This window comes from Pogoniulus pusillus, chromosome 17 (genome assembly GCF_015220805.1).
Source record: "Pogoniulus pusillus isolate bPogPus1 chromosome 17, bPogPus1.pri, whole genome shotgun sequence".
NCBI classification, from domain to species: domain Eukaryota; kingdom Metazoa; phylum Chordata; class Aves; order Piciformes; family Lybiidae; genus Pogoniulus; species Pogoniulus pusillus.
In genome coordinates, this window is record NC_087280.1 from 13,089,090 (window position 1) to 13,104,332 (window position 15,243).

The following is a 15,243-nucleotide window of genomic DNA, read 5'->3' on the forward strand; positions in this document are numbered from 1 at the left end:
ACACTTCTGCTGCTACACCTGCACCCCAGCTGAAGGCAAACTTCCTTTCATTTGAGAGTCCCTTCTGAATCATTTTAGGGTGATGCTAAAAAAATCCAGAAGGTGCATCAGGACAACTCTACCATCTTTAAATAGGAAATTGCTATTGAAAATACTATTTACTGCAAGTTCTTTCATTGCCTGAGAGACCTGTTCCAGCTTAGGTTAGGCTGGTGTGCTAGACTCAGGGCAGGACAGATGTTCTCCTGCCTTCATCTGCTCATACAAAATGAAGAACTTCTCTATGAAAGGAGCCTCTCCTTCTCAGAGAGCAGCACCATCCACCTTCATTATTTACAGCAACAAGCAGCCCAACAGGGAGTGCAAAAAGCAACTAGAGATTCTTCAGGCATCTTTTACCAACTACTTTGTGTAAGGACGTGTCTCTGAAGAAGATCTCTCTGGCAGACAAGCATTGTTCTCCTGCACAAGCTGGGAAATCTGAACCAGAAAATGTTCACATTGCAGCTTGCTTACAAAGCAAACTCATCTGATGGGAGTGACTAAACAGCATCACATTATTCTAGAAGCTCAAGTATGGATTCCCAGTACAGACAATGCTGTTATTATAGTTACTCTGTCTCAGCAATAGAATCCTTATGTATTATATGATGTATACAAAAAGATAATACAAGTAATGCTTTTACTTAATAGTCATCTCACTCGCACAAATAAGATGTTTACTATAACATACACACAAACTAGGCACAAGATTATGCATTAAAATTATATTTGATATCATGTAATGGTATTTCAAAAGATGTTATTTCTTTTATGTGGGGAGGTTAATTGGCTCTATTTGTGGAAATTGCTTTTTATGGCTCCAGTATTATCTCCAGTGCTAGTAATCAGGTTGAAATTAGTTCCAATAGCTAATAACATGCTATGATAGAGAGAAGATGAAAGCCATCAAATGTGCTCACATTTTTCTATTACAGTAATCAAACAGATCAGTATATATGGGTTTCTTTTGTGGGCAGGTATGGATAAGAATGCAGTAGCACCATATAAGTCATCTTACAATCATAGAATCAGTCAGGGTTGGACGGGAACACAAGGATCAGCCAGTCCCAACCCCCCTGCCATGGGCAGGGACACCCTACCCTAGATCAGGCTGCCCACAGCCTCATCCAGCCTTGCCTTAAACACCTCCAGGGATGGGGCTTCAACCACCTCCCTGGGCAACCCATTCCAGGCTCTCACCACTCTCATGCTGAGCAACTTTCTCCTCATGTCCAACCTGAACCTACCCATCTCCAGCTTCTCTCTATTCCCCCTGGTCCTGTGACTACCTGGTAGCGTAAAAAGTCCCTCCCCAGCTTTTTTGTAGGCCCCCTTCAGATACTGGAAGGCCACAATAAGGTCACCTCGCAGCCTCCTCTTCTCCAGACTGAACAGCCCCAACTCTTTCAGTTTGTCTTCATAGGAGAGGTGCTTCAGCCCTCTCTTTGTGGCCCTTTCCTGGACATGCTCCAGCATGTCCACATCCCTCTTGTAATAGAGGCTCCAGAACTCAATGTAGTACTCCAGGTGGGGTCTCACCAGAGCAGAGTAGAGGAGGAGAATCACCTCTTAAACCTCCAGAGGTCAAAACCTGGTTACTTTTCCACTGGCTCACCCTGATGTGGCACCACCCATCAGCTGAGGTCTTCAAACAGCTCCAAGTGTCACACACTGCCTTTTGGATGAAAGGTCCATTTCACATCAATTCTCAGTGTCAGAAGTACACTAATATTGAGCTCATGCTTCTCCCATATTCCTATTTTATGGTTGGCACAATTTTTTTTCAGGGACAGCCAGAAATGAAGACATTTCTCACCTGGCCTGGGAGAAACAACATGAAGGGCAAAAAGAACATAGCAGAAAAAGCTTGAGGGGGAAAAAAAAAAGAGAGAGAGAAATACTTATCTCAGTTACCCAGCAGTGAAAAAAAAAGCTTTGGGAAGCTGGAATAAAAATATTTTCTGCTCATTTAATCACATTTTACCAGGAGAGGTTCTCTGGAAACCATAGTCCTGCCAGTGCTACAGTCAGCAAAATCACCTTCAGGGCACAAAACAGGGCATCTGAGCACTTCAGCAGGCATGGGACAGGCAGCTTGGACCCAAGCAGTACCTCACTCCTCTGCAATGCACACAGCACTCCTGACAAGCAATGGCCATAAATAAAACCAGGGCAGGCAAAGCTGGAAATAAAAGAATCCCAGCCTCTTTGACAAAACACACACACATGCTCACCCACACCTTTCAGAACTACAGCATTTCATTTGAGGTTTCCTACTCAGATTAAAAGAAGATGCAACAAACCATTTTGTAAGGTCACTTCTCATGTACTTTAACACCCTTTTATCTTTGGCTATGCAAAGCTGCAAAATGTCCTCTGATCATTTCACCACAAAATTATTAAACTCTAAAAGGTAGTTAAAAAGAGGAAGTGTTTTTAAAACTTAGGTATTAAAAGAAAGGTCTAAACCACAGTGCATCATTCTACCAAATTTACTGAGCACAGAATCAGACAGACACACACTGACACTCAGAGGGAAGGGAGGGAGGGCAATGTTTGAGCCAGCAGTGTGCCCAGGTGGCCAAGGAAGCCAATGGCATCCTGGCCTGGATCAGGAACAGTGTGGCCAGTAGGACAAGGGAGGTTATTCTGCTCCTGTACTCAGCACTGCTCAGGCCACACCTTGAGTACTGTGTCCAGTTCTGGGCTCCTCAATTCAAGAGAGATGTTGAGATACTGGAATGTGTTCAGAGAAGGGGAACAAAGCTGGTGAGGAGCTTGGACCACAGCCCTGTGAGGAGAGGCTGAGGGAGCTGGGGGTGTGCAGCCTGGAGAAGAGGAGGCTCAGTGCAGACCTCATTGCTGTCTGCAACTGCCTGAAGGGAGGCTGTAACCAGATGGGGTTGGTCTCTTCTCCCAGACAACCAGCAACAGAACAAGGGGACACAGTCTCAAGTTGTACCAGGGGAGGTCTAGGCTGGATGTTAGGAGGAAGTTCTTGCCAGAGAGAATGATTGGCATTGGAATGGGCTGTCCAGGGAGGTGGTGGAGTCACCATCCCCGGAGGTGTTCAAGACAAGACTGGATGGGGCACTTAGTGCCATGGTTTAGTTGACTGGATAGGGCTGGGTGATAGGTTGGACTGGATGATCTTGGAGGTTTCTTCTCACCTGGTTGATTCTATGATTCTATGCTGTGACCATTTCTGCTACATGTTACTGCCAATTAAATCTGGTAGGTCTTAGAGACGCACTTAAAAGCCATCACACCAGTGCAGGCCCCTGGCAAGGTAAGCACTCATAGAAGCTTTTTTTAATTCAGTGCTCAAAATTTTGTAGTATCTAAACTACTTGATAAGTTTTTCCTGAGAACGAGTTGCTGTTGGTTCAATGGTTGGATTTATGGCACTGAGAGAAAAAAAACAACACAAACCCCAAAACCAACCAACCAACAAAACTCCACAAAACTAAAAATGCAACCAAACAAAAAACCCCACAGAGAACTACCCAGACAAAGCAATTTAATCCATTCTACCATACCCTGCAATTTTCTCCTCCTGAAAGGAATTTTTTTTTGAATCTAAGAGTCACCTTTCGGCAAAATATTCTAGGATATTTTTAACAACCATGTCTTAAAATAATTCCATTTCCATGAGCAAAGAAAATGATTTGTTTTGACTCTCTGAACACAGCATTGAAAGAACTCTGAATTTCCTCTCTGTGTGCCAAGGATGCCTGCCTCCAGTCAGGAGAACACCAAAAGAAAGCGTGGTCAGAAAGAGGTGGGCAGCTATTAAATTAGGTAGCAATTAGAACTGGTGCAGGAAGTGAGAAAGCAAGAAATACATCAACTATTACAGCATTTACATGTTGCCTTTTCTTCCTTTCCTAAATACCTGCTACCACATGCTGCTGGCTCTCTGTCCCTGCCAGCCTCATTCTGCTTTAGCAATCAGTGAGTGACACTCACTGATAGAGCCCATTATAAGGGCATATACATGCCACTTAAACAGCTTCATCATACTATAGAATGTGCTGCAGTCACTTTGTGGAACGTTATGTGAATACTGATGGGCAAAATCTGGCCTGTTTTCTTACTCTTACTAATTGCAATTTACTTCAGAAATAGATGCACTGATTTTGCTTTCCCAGCACAGCAATTTTTCTGGTTCTCTCTTCAATACTCTCCCACACTTTTGTCCAGCTTAGTTGCTGATCTTCAATATTCAAGGTAATTGTTAGGTAATAAACTCTTCTAAATTATTTAGCAACTGAGAATGTGTGTCGACAAGTTCTTCCCCCCCATCTGAAACACAAATTCTTTGTTTCTGTTACCAAAATTACTCTTGCAATCTATTTATCTTTTTTTAACCTTGATGTTAATTTTTTTCTAGCCATCTGTTCAAGAATCTTACAGAGATAACTTAGGCCTGGCAGCTGAGATCATAGAATCAACCAGGTGGGAAGAGAACTCCAAGATCATCCAGTCCAACCTAGCACCCAGCCCTATGCACTCAACCAGACTATGGCACTAAGTGCCCCATCCAGTCTTGTCTTGAACACCTCAGGGACGGAGACTCCACCACCTCCCTGGGCAGCCCATTCCAATGCCAACCACTCTCTCTGGCAAGAGCTTCCTCCTAACATCCAGCCTGACACAACTTGAGACTGTGTCCCCTTGTTCTGTTGCTGGTTGTCTGGGAGAAGAGACCAACCCACACTTGCTGTGTCACTTTGCTTTGCTGCTGCCATTTCAGAATGTCTCATTATACACTGTAATGCTGGCTATTAATTTTTAAGATAGCTTTGTGTTCTTTTTCTTTTTCCTCAAAGGATAAAAATTATGCTGCTGTAATCACAAGTTCTGTAGAAATATAACAGCTGCCCATCTGAAAACGAGGACAGAAGCTTGTTTTAGAGGGATTACATTTCCTTCACAAATTGTGCACAGGAACAAGTTTCTCATCCTTTCCCCCTGGTCTGTATTGTTTGGATAACACCTATTTCCAGCCTATGAAAAATAAACAAGTATCATGCACTGCCATGCATTATTCCACAGGATGATGGAGGGTATCAGTCTGAATACTTTTTTGTCTTTTCAAACTTGCTGTTCACCTCGAAAAGGCAGAATAATGTAGGTCACTTTTAATGAGGAGCCCTGTGTGTGGCTTTCCCCACACACTGCACAGCAATCAGGCACCTGTGAGTCCATGTTCTACCTGTATCATCACTGTATTTTGTCATTTTTCACAGGGCTGACTTTTGCCCACAATGCTGGGGGTACTTTTCTGCTGTGAAGTCTCTTGGTTGCCTCATTAACTCTGCATCAGTCTGTGCCCTTGCATTTTACTGTAGCATTTCCTCCAGCATTCATTACGGTGCAGTTTGAACAGCCTTGGGCTGGAGCTAAAAACATCTTAAAACATCATTATGAAACTAATTTCTTGTCAACACACAAGTCACTTCTAACATAACTGAAAGATATACTAATCTATTCCCTTGTTTGGTAATGGAATCTTGGTTAAGATCACCCAGGGCATCCTTCTATGGAATCTGTGAAATCTTTTGCTCTAAGTTGTAAGCGACTGTCCACAGAACCTGTTTTGCTGTGAGAGGCACAGCAATTTTAATACCTGCTCTATTCCAGCCTTGCAAGCAGAAAGAATCAAAGTTGTATGAGCTGTTTTGAATCTAGTGTGTCCACTTCTCACTGCTTGACTCCCAGGATCATTCAAAGGTTTTTTCTGTTGTTGGACTGAAAGGATGTGGAAAACAGGTGGCACATATGCTCGCCTAGCTTCCCTCCACCATGCAGGACTGCTGGTTATCAGCACAAGCCTCTTGCATATCCCTCTGCAAAGGAAGTTAAGCTCCCTTGACTTCACTCTGCTTCCTATTTTATCTCTATTCCTTTTCTTTTCCACTTTCCAGCTTTCTTCAATGTCTGCCTTCATCCTCCCCACAAATGCCAGCCAATCCCTTTCCGTCCTTCTGCACCATTCAAACAACAGGTAAAGACCAAAGGGCAGCATCATACTTTGCCAGGCAGCTCCCCTGCCCTTTGACTAAAGGTTAAAAGATGACCAAGGGACTAGAACATCTCTCTTATGAAGAAAGACTGAGGGATTTGGGGTTTTTTTTGGTATTTTACCAATGCTTATATATACTTAAAAGGTAGGTGGCGGAAGGATGGGACCAGTCTGTTTTCATTGGTGCCAGCGACAGGACAGGAGGAAATGTGCACAAATTTCAACATAGGAAGTTCCATCTAAACACAAGGAGGAATTTCTTTACTTTGAGGGTAGTGGAATACTGGAATGGGCTGCCCAGAGAAGTTGTGGAGTGTCTTGTCTCTGGATTCATTCAAGGACCACTTGGATGCTATCTTTTGCTCTAGAGGAACCTGCTCTGGTAGGGGGGCTCGATTAGATGATCTCCAGAGATCCCTTCAAATCCTTATCATCCTGTGATTCTGCCAGCTGTGCTCACAAATTGAGTTCCCAATATTTATGCCTTTAAAGCATAGGCTCGGCAGTTCTCTTAATCCCTCCCTTCAGCCCAGTCCTAAATCTTCCTGCTCCAGTCTGCCCTGCAGCACTCCCTCACCCTCTTGAGCCCTGGGGCTTTGGGAATGAGAGACAGGGACATGACAGGAAGAAAAAGGGATAGGCTAAGCCTGCTGGGAGAATGGAGCTGAAGGATAGGAGAGTGTGTAGGGTCTCAACCTTTAGGGACAGCAGCAGCAGCAACCCACAGAAGCTGCTCCTGCAAGAATCAGCCTGTTGAGTCGGTGGTGCATCAGGAGAAAACTACACAGCCTGCTCCATGTCCTGCATGACAGCAGCACTAAGGGGTTTCAACAGCCCTGTGCTGCTCCACATACCTGCAATTCAACGTGCTGCCCAGAGCAACACACTGAGGGACAAATGTAAAATAAAGCTTATGCAACCAGGAGGACATGAACAATGTTGAAGTGCCCTTCTGTATTCCTGATCACTTCAAAACATTTTTGTTGTCACTATGTAATGTCAATCTAAGGTAAGAAAGACCAAAACAATCAAACAGCTGCATACAAGTTGGATTTAAGTGAGATATTTCTGCATGCCAACGTGCACCTTAGTATTTGTCCAAAATAAACTGCTACAACAACTGCTTTGCAGTTCAGACCAGGATGGAGAGTTATAAGAGACACATGTCCTTCATTACCACCTTTCTCCTAGGCCAAGTCCCTTAATTCACTTGAACTTCAGCTTTTTGGTCTTCAAAGCAGTGAACTTCTGTCCATAGTGATCCATGATGCTAATCCATCTGTTATTTGCCAACACAGGGAAGACTTTATTCTAATAAGTGAGATGTATATAAAGCAGGACACCAATCAATGCTCTCTGTATTCCTCCTCGCAGCCCTGCTCTGCTTCATTTTTAGCAGGAAAAGTAGGTCAAAACATAAACAATGGTTGTTTGAGGGCAAAAAGCAACTTCTAATTTCTTTGGGGGCAAACACCCTTCTTTTTCCAAATCAGCACTTAAAGCAGACAGGTAGGGTAACCTGGGGACTGGAGACAAGCACGAATGCAGCATCCCTTCTTAACCTGGTCTTTAATCAGCACACATTCAACACAAAAGGAATAATTCATGTGGCCAGCAACTGATTCTAGCTTGGGAAGCCCCAGGGGAGAATTTTAATCATGGAAAGCTCACCTTCTTCTGGGGCATTCTACAACAGAGTGGTTCCTTCTGAATGTCTTTTGGGCAGATTACAAAAAAAAAGAAGCTTGGATTCCCTCCCACCTTGTTCTTAACACACACTTTGCACTTCTGGGCAGGGCCTCTGGCTGTGGGCATATGCTGCCCCTGAAGCTTCTCCCTGCCACATGTGTAATGACTTTCTTTTCATTAATTGGTCTTCATGCATGCATGCACATGCACAAATCAAGAGACCCACTGCTGCAAACACAACAGTTTAGGCTTGGGAGACATGCTTGCCTGGGCATGTGAAGCCAACAGCCCACTACCACCAGTACCAGCTCCATGGCAGTAGAAGCAAGCAAACTTGGGGCTGGGAGCTCAGCTTTTCCCAGCAAGCTGCAGGGGTTGTGTGTGACGACTGCAAAGCAAGGCGGCTGGGTTAGCTGGCAATTCGGGAAACAAACTCACTGGCACAAACAGCATAAAGATGGTGACACATTAATGCTGTAGCAGTGTCACTGAAACACTGCCATCCGTTTCAGCAGGCGGCATGGCTGATTTACAAGCCAATATATAACCAAATATAGAACAGGAGATGTTTGGAAAAACAAGTATGTGAAATAGCATGACAAATAGAAAAGCTTTATTAAGGGATGATTTCTGCAACCTCTCTCTCCCAGGACAGTGATATTTTAGCATTCTCATCTAAGTAGGAACATGGATAAAGAGGCTGTAAACATGTGTTATTACCCTGTGGTTTGCATTTTGGCAGAAATAACTGATGATCTTGGTACATGAGTGAATTTTTTTTAACTTGCACCTCTGACTGGGCTCTGCCAGGGGAAAGCAGTCACCTTACAAGTAACTTTGGAGAGACTAATAAGAGGATGAATCTAGTACATAATAAAAGCAGGTGCCTGAGCAACTCATTAAATTCAACTGATCAGGAAATACTTCAGCACACTATCTGGAAATGTGACACAGAATAAGAAAAACGAGTGAGGAAAGTCTTCATGCCTAATTTGTTACCTAAGGCTGATAAAGTCCAATGCAAATGCTGAAGAAAATTAAGTACTAACCTGTAAACAGCTCAACCGAAGCGAATACACGGTTGGCATTTACATTAGAAGCTCTACTCTGTCTCCTCACTCCCTTTAAAAAGACATTTTTCCCCTTTACTTTTTTCTTTTCCACTGAAAAGGCCTCAGCCTTATCAACCTAATACAGGTAGTGGTTTTAGATTCTGTGCTACAGACAGTCTGGACATTTAAAGCTCTTGGCTCATTAAGATGATAGAGTCAAACTGGTCAGAGATAAAATCAATTAAGTCTGGCAAAAAACACTTTGAAGGTGTCCTGTGTTTTTCCAGTTATCACTACAAGGGTCCAAAACTGATCCAAAAAAAGTGGGTACTCAGGAATTTCAGGGCTTTATGCAGCCCACCTATGTCTGTCTTCAGCCAGGGCTGACAGTCACAATCCTCTTGGCACAGTAAACATGCTGGGGTACCTTCAGCCTCCTACCTTGGCTCCATCCACACTGATAATCCGATAGCTGTTTCTCGTGCTGTCATAGAAGTAGGAAACAGTTACAGCCTGCTTGCTTGCGGGAACCCAGTTCTTCTTCGTGCTGGGGTCAATTTGGAAGACATGGGCTCTGGTGGTGAAGATGGGCTGTTCTCTGGAATAGGGAGGGACAGGAGAAATGGATGCATGAGTCTGCGGAAGATGAAATGTCGCAGAAGCCCAGCCTTGACCAGGCACGTTGAAAGCACAAGACAGAGAATGCCTGGCAATACCCCAAATGAAAAGGCTGCTCCAGCTTTGGGTAGCTCTGCTTGGTACTGCTACGTGACATTGAGCACCCTAAAGTTACTGTCACAGCCCAGGAAGCAAATGGCTTTTTTCTCCCCGTGTTGTACTAACTCAGTATCCAGCTTTTCCTTGAGACATTTAACTGCAGGAAAGGATACTGCCCCATGCAGGCTTTCTTTCCTCATGCACATATTGTGCAAAATGCAAGAACCAGCAATGCACAGCTGGCTTTCCTCCTGCTGCACATTCTTGTGAGTCGCTGCCTACAACCAGGACTCCTCTGTGGATGTGCCAAGGACTCCAACGACCTCCAAGCACAGCATAATTACTGAAATATTAATCTCCATCATTAGAATCCCACTGTTCTGCGGATGTGCATGAAAATTTCATCAGGTGCAAAACCAGTCAATCATCTTGGAGAGAAGGGGAAAACACACACACAACCAAAACCCTGTGTTGATACCTACTGCCTTTCAGCTGAACCCTCAGTGGATCACATGCTGTCCCTGGCACCTCCTTCCATGCTTTTTTCTCACCAGGAAAATTGTGTACAGACTGCAGGGGTTTTATTTTGCTCTCAAAAGGCAACAATGCAAACCACATATAAAACCAAACAATATACAGGACCAAGAGTAAAATACCCACAATACACAAAATCATCTAGGAAAAAAGATGAGAACCAAGACTTACTTCAATGCCACAAAACTAAATTCACTTCCAACTATACCTTTAATCCAAGTTTAGAAGTAAAAGTGAACTGCAAATAAAGCTCTACTGTGCTTCTACATATATTTTTTATGCTTTTAGTTCTTAAAAGCTACAGTATATGGCAGCCTATATTAAGTGTACCACTCAATATATTCTAATCACATATAAAACATTCTATCACAAATAGTTACACTTGACAGAATTCAAATCCAATTGTACTACGACAGAGTTACTGCCCAAAATTGTTTGCCACATGGAAACTGAAAAGGCTGCCAGGCTGAATTTTGCACAAAGCAAATGAAAAGAGAAAGGTGAATGGACAGAGAGATCTCTTGCTCTCATATGCTATTCATTCCTAGTCATACATATAATTCTCTTCCATTATTCTCAGTCTCATAGTTTGGAAGCTATGTTTTTATTAAGATTTCCATAATCTCTTTACACATTCACCTAGGCATTTTCAGAACAGAACAGCTTTAGGTACTCTGTGTAGGAACCACATCAAATATCACACATGATCATTACGGTTGCAGTTAAACTAAAATAGAGAGGGGTAAATAGAAGAATATCAAACAAATGAAGTGACTTAAGCATGGAATTAGCTCAGGAAAATGGCATGAGCTTATAAAGCTGAGTGAGGCCTGAGGAGGGAAGAAAATGCAACAACAGCTTTCTTCTACTTGCAAGACATATACAAAATGTTATGTTTTTCCAGGGGCTGCCATGCAGATTTCTGGATGGACAGCTCTGATGAATCCTCTGTGATCCTTACAGGAAATAAACTCAAATTACAATGAGACTGTCATCTTACAGCTGCAAAAGAGCAGCATTTGCTTCAGCTCTTCCTTATCAGTAACTCACTGAACTCGGTTCTCACTTCATATGCCAAAATCAACATTGTCCTCAGCTGGGAGGAAAGAAAGGGCAGACTCTATCACATTTGCAAATCATCCATTACACAGCATCAGCAATGTAACACCCACGAAGGTCGTCAGAGTTTGTTTGCAATAAGGAATGCAGGGAAAGGAAGTTTCCTTCAAGCTGTTTTTCTCTTTTAGTCTACTCCAACTTTTCCTGAGTAAAGAACAGTTTTGAGTCTGTTTCACCTTTGGCTTAGCACTTGTATTTTCAGTGGATTCCACTATTAGTTGTTGTTTATTAATGATAATATGACCCATATACTGCAGTTTAAACTCTCAGAACTTTCCTCCCTGCAAACCAATTCCTCAAGCAACTAACTCTGCTAACTCATCTTATAAATACTCATAAACACCAGAAAAAAATACCCCTTAAATCTAAGCTTAGCTTTTCTGCAGCAGAAGCTATAAGCATATACAGTAAATCTGGAGATAATAAAAGTAGAATGAAGGGGAAAACTACCTATCTCCATTTTTTCAGGAGCATTACAATAGCTGCTGCTGTCAACAGGAGCTGTATACATGCTTCCTAGTGGATAAAATAACAGATGCTGAAGACCAGGGCTTGAGATAGCCATCTATTCATACACGTGGGGCTTTTATTCAAAACTAAAGGCAAAAACCTATGTTTCTATGCTTCTAATTCTCATAATTAGGATGCAAACAGCACTGACACTCACAGTGACAGTGTGCTAGTTGCTAAACTCTTTTAAAGTAGGACATGTAATGTGTGAAGTCAAGCATTTCAACTCATTCAAGATAAGTGAGCTATTGACCTCGCAGTGAGGTCAGCTATTACCCAAGGAACTCAAATCCATCAGCAGCCCCCATGAGCTGGCACCACTGGCACTGGGAGCTGCTTCTGCCACATCTTCCCTCACACCATGGTGAGTTGGCAAAGCCAACATCATTGGCAGACTGCAATGGTGGAAATATCCCCCTTCTTTGCATCTCAGACTCCCTTCACCAGTGAAGCATATACAAGCAACTGTAAAACTGTGTTTTCAAATAAAACACTGAATTTGACACTTCTACAACACTTACCAAAGCCCTACAGAGCTCCAGATTAGAGAAGGATTATTCTGTGCTACTCACTTGCAACTTCTGACATCCAAGAAAGCACTTCACTGATAGAGGAATGACTGCTTCCCAGAGATTCTTTCCTTTCCATTTTATCAGAGATTTATCAAGTGTTATACTTAAAACCACAGCAATACTGACTTGAAATTCCTGCAGCACATCCTGTGCCCTTTGAGCCCCTGGAAGCTGCCCCTTGTGTGAGTTTGCCTGGGGAGGCAAGGAGCAATAGTGCTGCCAGCCAGGCTGCAGACTTGTAGATCTGAAGACAAAGAGAATTTATGAGTGCTTAAAACCTCATGAATTCTAACCAAAATTGAAAAGAGGTTTTAATCAATCATTAACAAAAGAAAATCTATTTAAAAATCAATTTGACAGTAACATCCACTGTTTAGAATAAAGCTGCTTGAAAAGTACCAAATGGAGACCTAAATTATAGCTAATAGTTCTCTGCATAGTAACATAGATTAAGACAAAAAATACACCTTAATAGGCTTTTAAAACTATTAAATATGGCCAGGTTGTTTTATAAATATGATTGCAATTTTCAAGTTCCAGCTATACCCATTTTAGTTGACTTTTAATTTCCATCTTCGTGTCATCCGTGACAAACTAAATAAAAAATAACCATTCTCCATTAACATAAAATAGGTCATAAAGGGTTTTTTTAAAAAAGAATTTAAAAAGCAACCCCCAAAGACCAGAGCTAACCAACTGCACCCACAGCTGTGTGGGATCCAGTATCACCTTCTGGTTAGTACATAACCATGCCATATTTCACAAGTGTGTGATCAGCTGTGAGCCATATGGTTTATATTACTCTTCCTAATCAATGAGAATGAGCTCTCACTTCAGAAAAGTTCAAATTATTTAATTCAAAGTTCCTTGCCTATCATTTGAGTCATGAACACACCCAGTGATTTAAATAATTTCAGCTGCAAAGAGTCTTTGCTGACTGACAGCCAGCACTGTATGGGCTGTGGGGTGCTGGGGGCTGATGGAGCCGCAGCACGGCAAGCCCTGGCTGAGCAGCCAGCTGGCACCTGGGAGAACCTCCAGCCCTAGACCCCAGCCAAATGTGGAGCCAGATTCAGCTCTAAACAAGGCAGCGTTGTGAACAGTGTAGCCATCTTTTTTGGTCACAAATATAACACAGTGGGTGATGTGGGTGCTTGTTGGATCAGCACCCACGTTCTCTTCAATGTGCAACGTGTCCGGTGCACACTGGGTGGAGGAGCAGTAAATAGAACAAAGCAGCTCCTTGTCAGAGAATCTGGAACATCAAATGTATTTGTGACAGGAGGTCTGGCACTCCACTAGAGGCAAAACTACTATTTGCACATTTTGCTAAAACTTTCATTCAGGGATCACATAAAATGTCTGGGCTAAGGATTCCTTGTTTACAGGACAGGATTATTTGTGCTCTCCTCACACTAATACTGGACTGCTTTGCACTAATTGATTTACCAATTGGATTTTTTTTTTAAGAGCTTGTCCTGATATAGCTGCTATTTGGTGAAGGATGCACATGACTGCAGAGAGTATGTCAGTGTAGGGTTTTGGGAACGTGGTGCTTCCTGCTGGAGGCCAGCATCATGCACATGGTGAGGTTTATACTACCTGACAGCGCCAGCAGATCTGCAGTGATTTGCTGTAACAAGTATTAGATAATGAGGACCTTTCAACACAAGTAGGTACCAATGCAAACCTCTACATGGTCACGCAGACCCCATCATCAGTCATGAAACAAGCAAAAATTTGCTTGCTAAGCCAACATGATAAACTTGGTGTCAGTCGTTATTTGTGTTGAGCATCACTATCGCTGCCTGACAGTGCAACACAAAGACCCAACCCTTTATCCAGATCTTCACATGCAATGTAATTTAGGGTGCTATTTGCATTTATGATAATGCAAAAATAAGCAACCTTGCTACACAGAGGAGGGCTGTTTTCGCACCACCCCTCCCCAGGCTCAGCTGTCTGCACATCCACAGCTCTCCCACCAGACAGCTAACAGCCACCCTCAACTCCTGTGTGGAAGTGGGATGGCACCGACTCCAGCTCCCAGAGCCACCCAGCATTACCTGTGCCCTTGACTTCTCAAAAATGCATGTACAGCTCCAAAGGCTAAAAGCACATTAGAGAGGCATGCCTTTGGTCTCAAACAAAACTGAACAAATATAACTTTCTCCTTGAAAGCAGCAAGCTTTCCAGTCACTCCTTCAAGACCCCAGCAGTCACCAAATGTCCCCCTGCAACAGGTGGCACTGAAGGCACCAGGGGCTCCTGTGCCTTTGAGTGTGTAGCTGCCCTGCCAGGCTGCTGCTGTCTCACCCTTCTACATTCTGCTGTTACATGATGGCCTCTGGGGATGGAGAAATTTCTCCTAGTTGATATACCCATCTCAGTGAAAGCCTGGACAAATGAAGACAGTGAAAGTAACCAGTGAAAGTACTGTTTTATCTACCTGTAACACTTCTCACTGTTCATACATGCACATCTCAAACTTCAAGTTTTGAAGCCAGGTTGGATGGGGCCTTGAGCAACCTATTCTAGTGGGAGGTGTCCCTGCCTGTGGCAGGTGGCTGGAACTGGATGAACCTTGAGGTCATAAGATCATAGGATGTTAGCAGTTGGAAGGGACCCAAAGAGATCATCGAGTCCAACCCCCCTGCCAGAGCAGGACAATATCTAACGCAGATCACAGAGGAACACATCCAGATAGCCCTTGAAAATCTCTAGAGAAGGAGACTTCACGACCTCCCTGGGGAGCCTGTTCCAGTGCTCTGTGACCCTTACAGTAAAGAAGTTCCCCCTTGTGTTGAGAGTCCCTTCCAACCTAAACCATTCTATGATTCAAAAAATAACCAACCTCTCTCTCTGAAACACCAAAATGCCACTAATGGCAAACCTCTGATGGAGGATACAACTGTTGTGGGGAGAAATTACAGTTCATGGTGCCACACAACATAATTAGCATACCAGCTGCAGTTTACAT

At 43.2% G+C, this 15,243-nt stretch overlaps 1 protein-coding gene across 1 annotated transcript in view; it reads right to left on the reverse strand.

Annotated features, from left to right (window-relative positions):
* HOMER2 (homer scaffold protein 2) overlaps positions 1-15,243 on the reverse strand; it is a 71,060-nt gene that overhangs the window by 36,281 nt on the left and 19,536 nt on the right. The window contains exon 2 of the mRNA XM_064157715.1: positions 9,253-9,409. Coding sequence (XP_064013785.1) covers positions 9,253-9,409 — 157 coding nt within the window. The remainder of the gene's footprint in view (positions 1-9,252; positions 9,410-15,243) is intronic.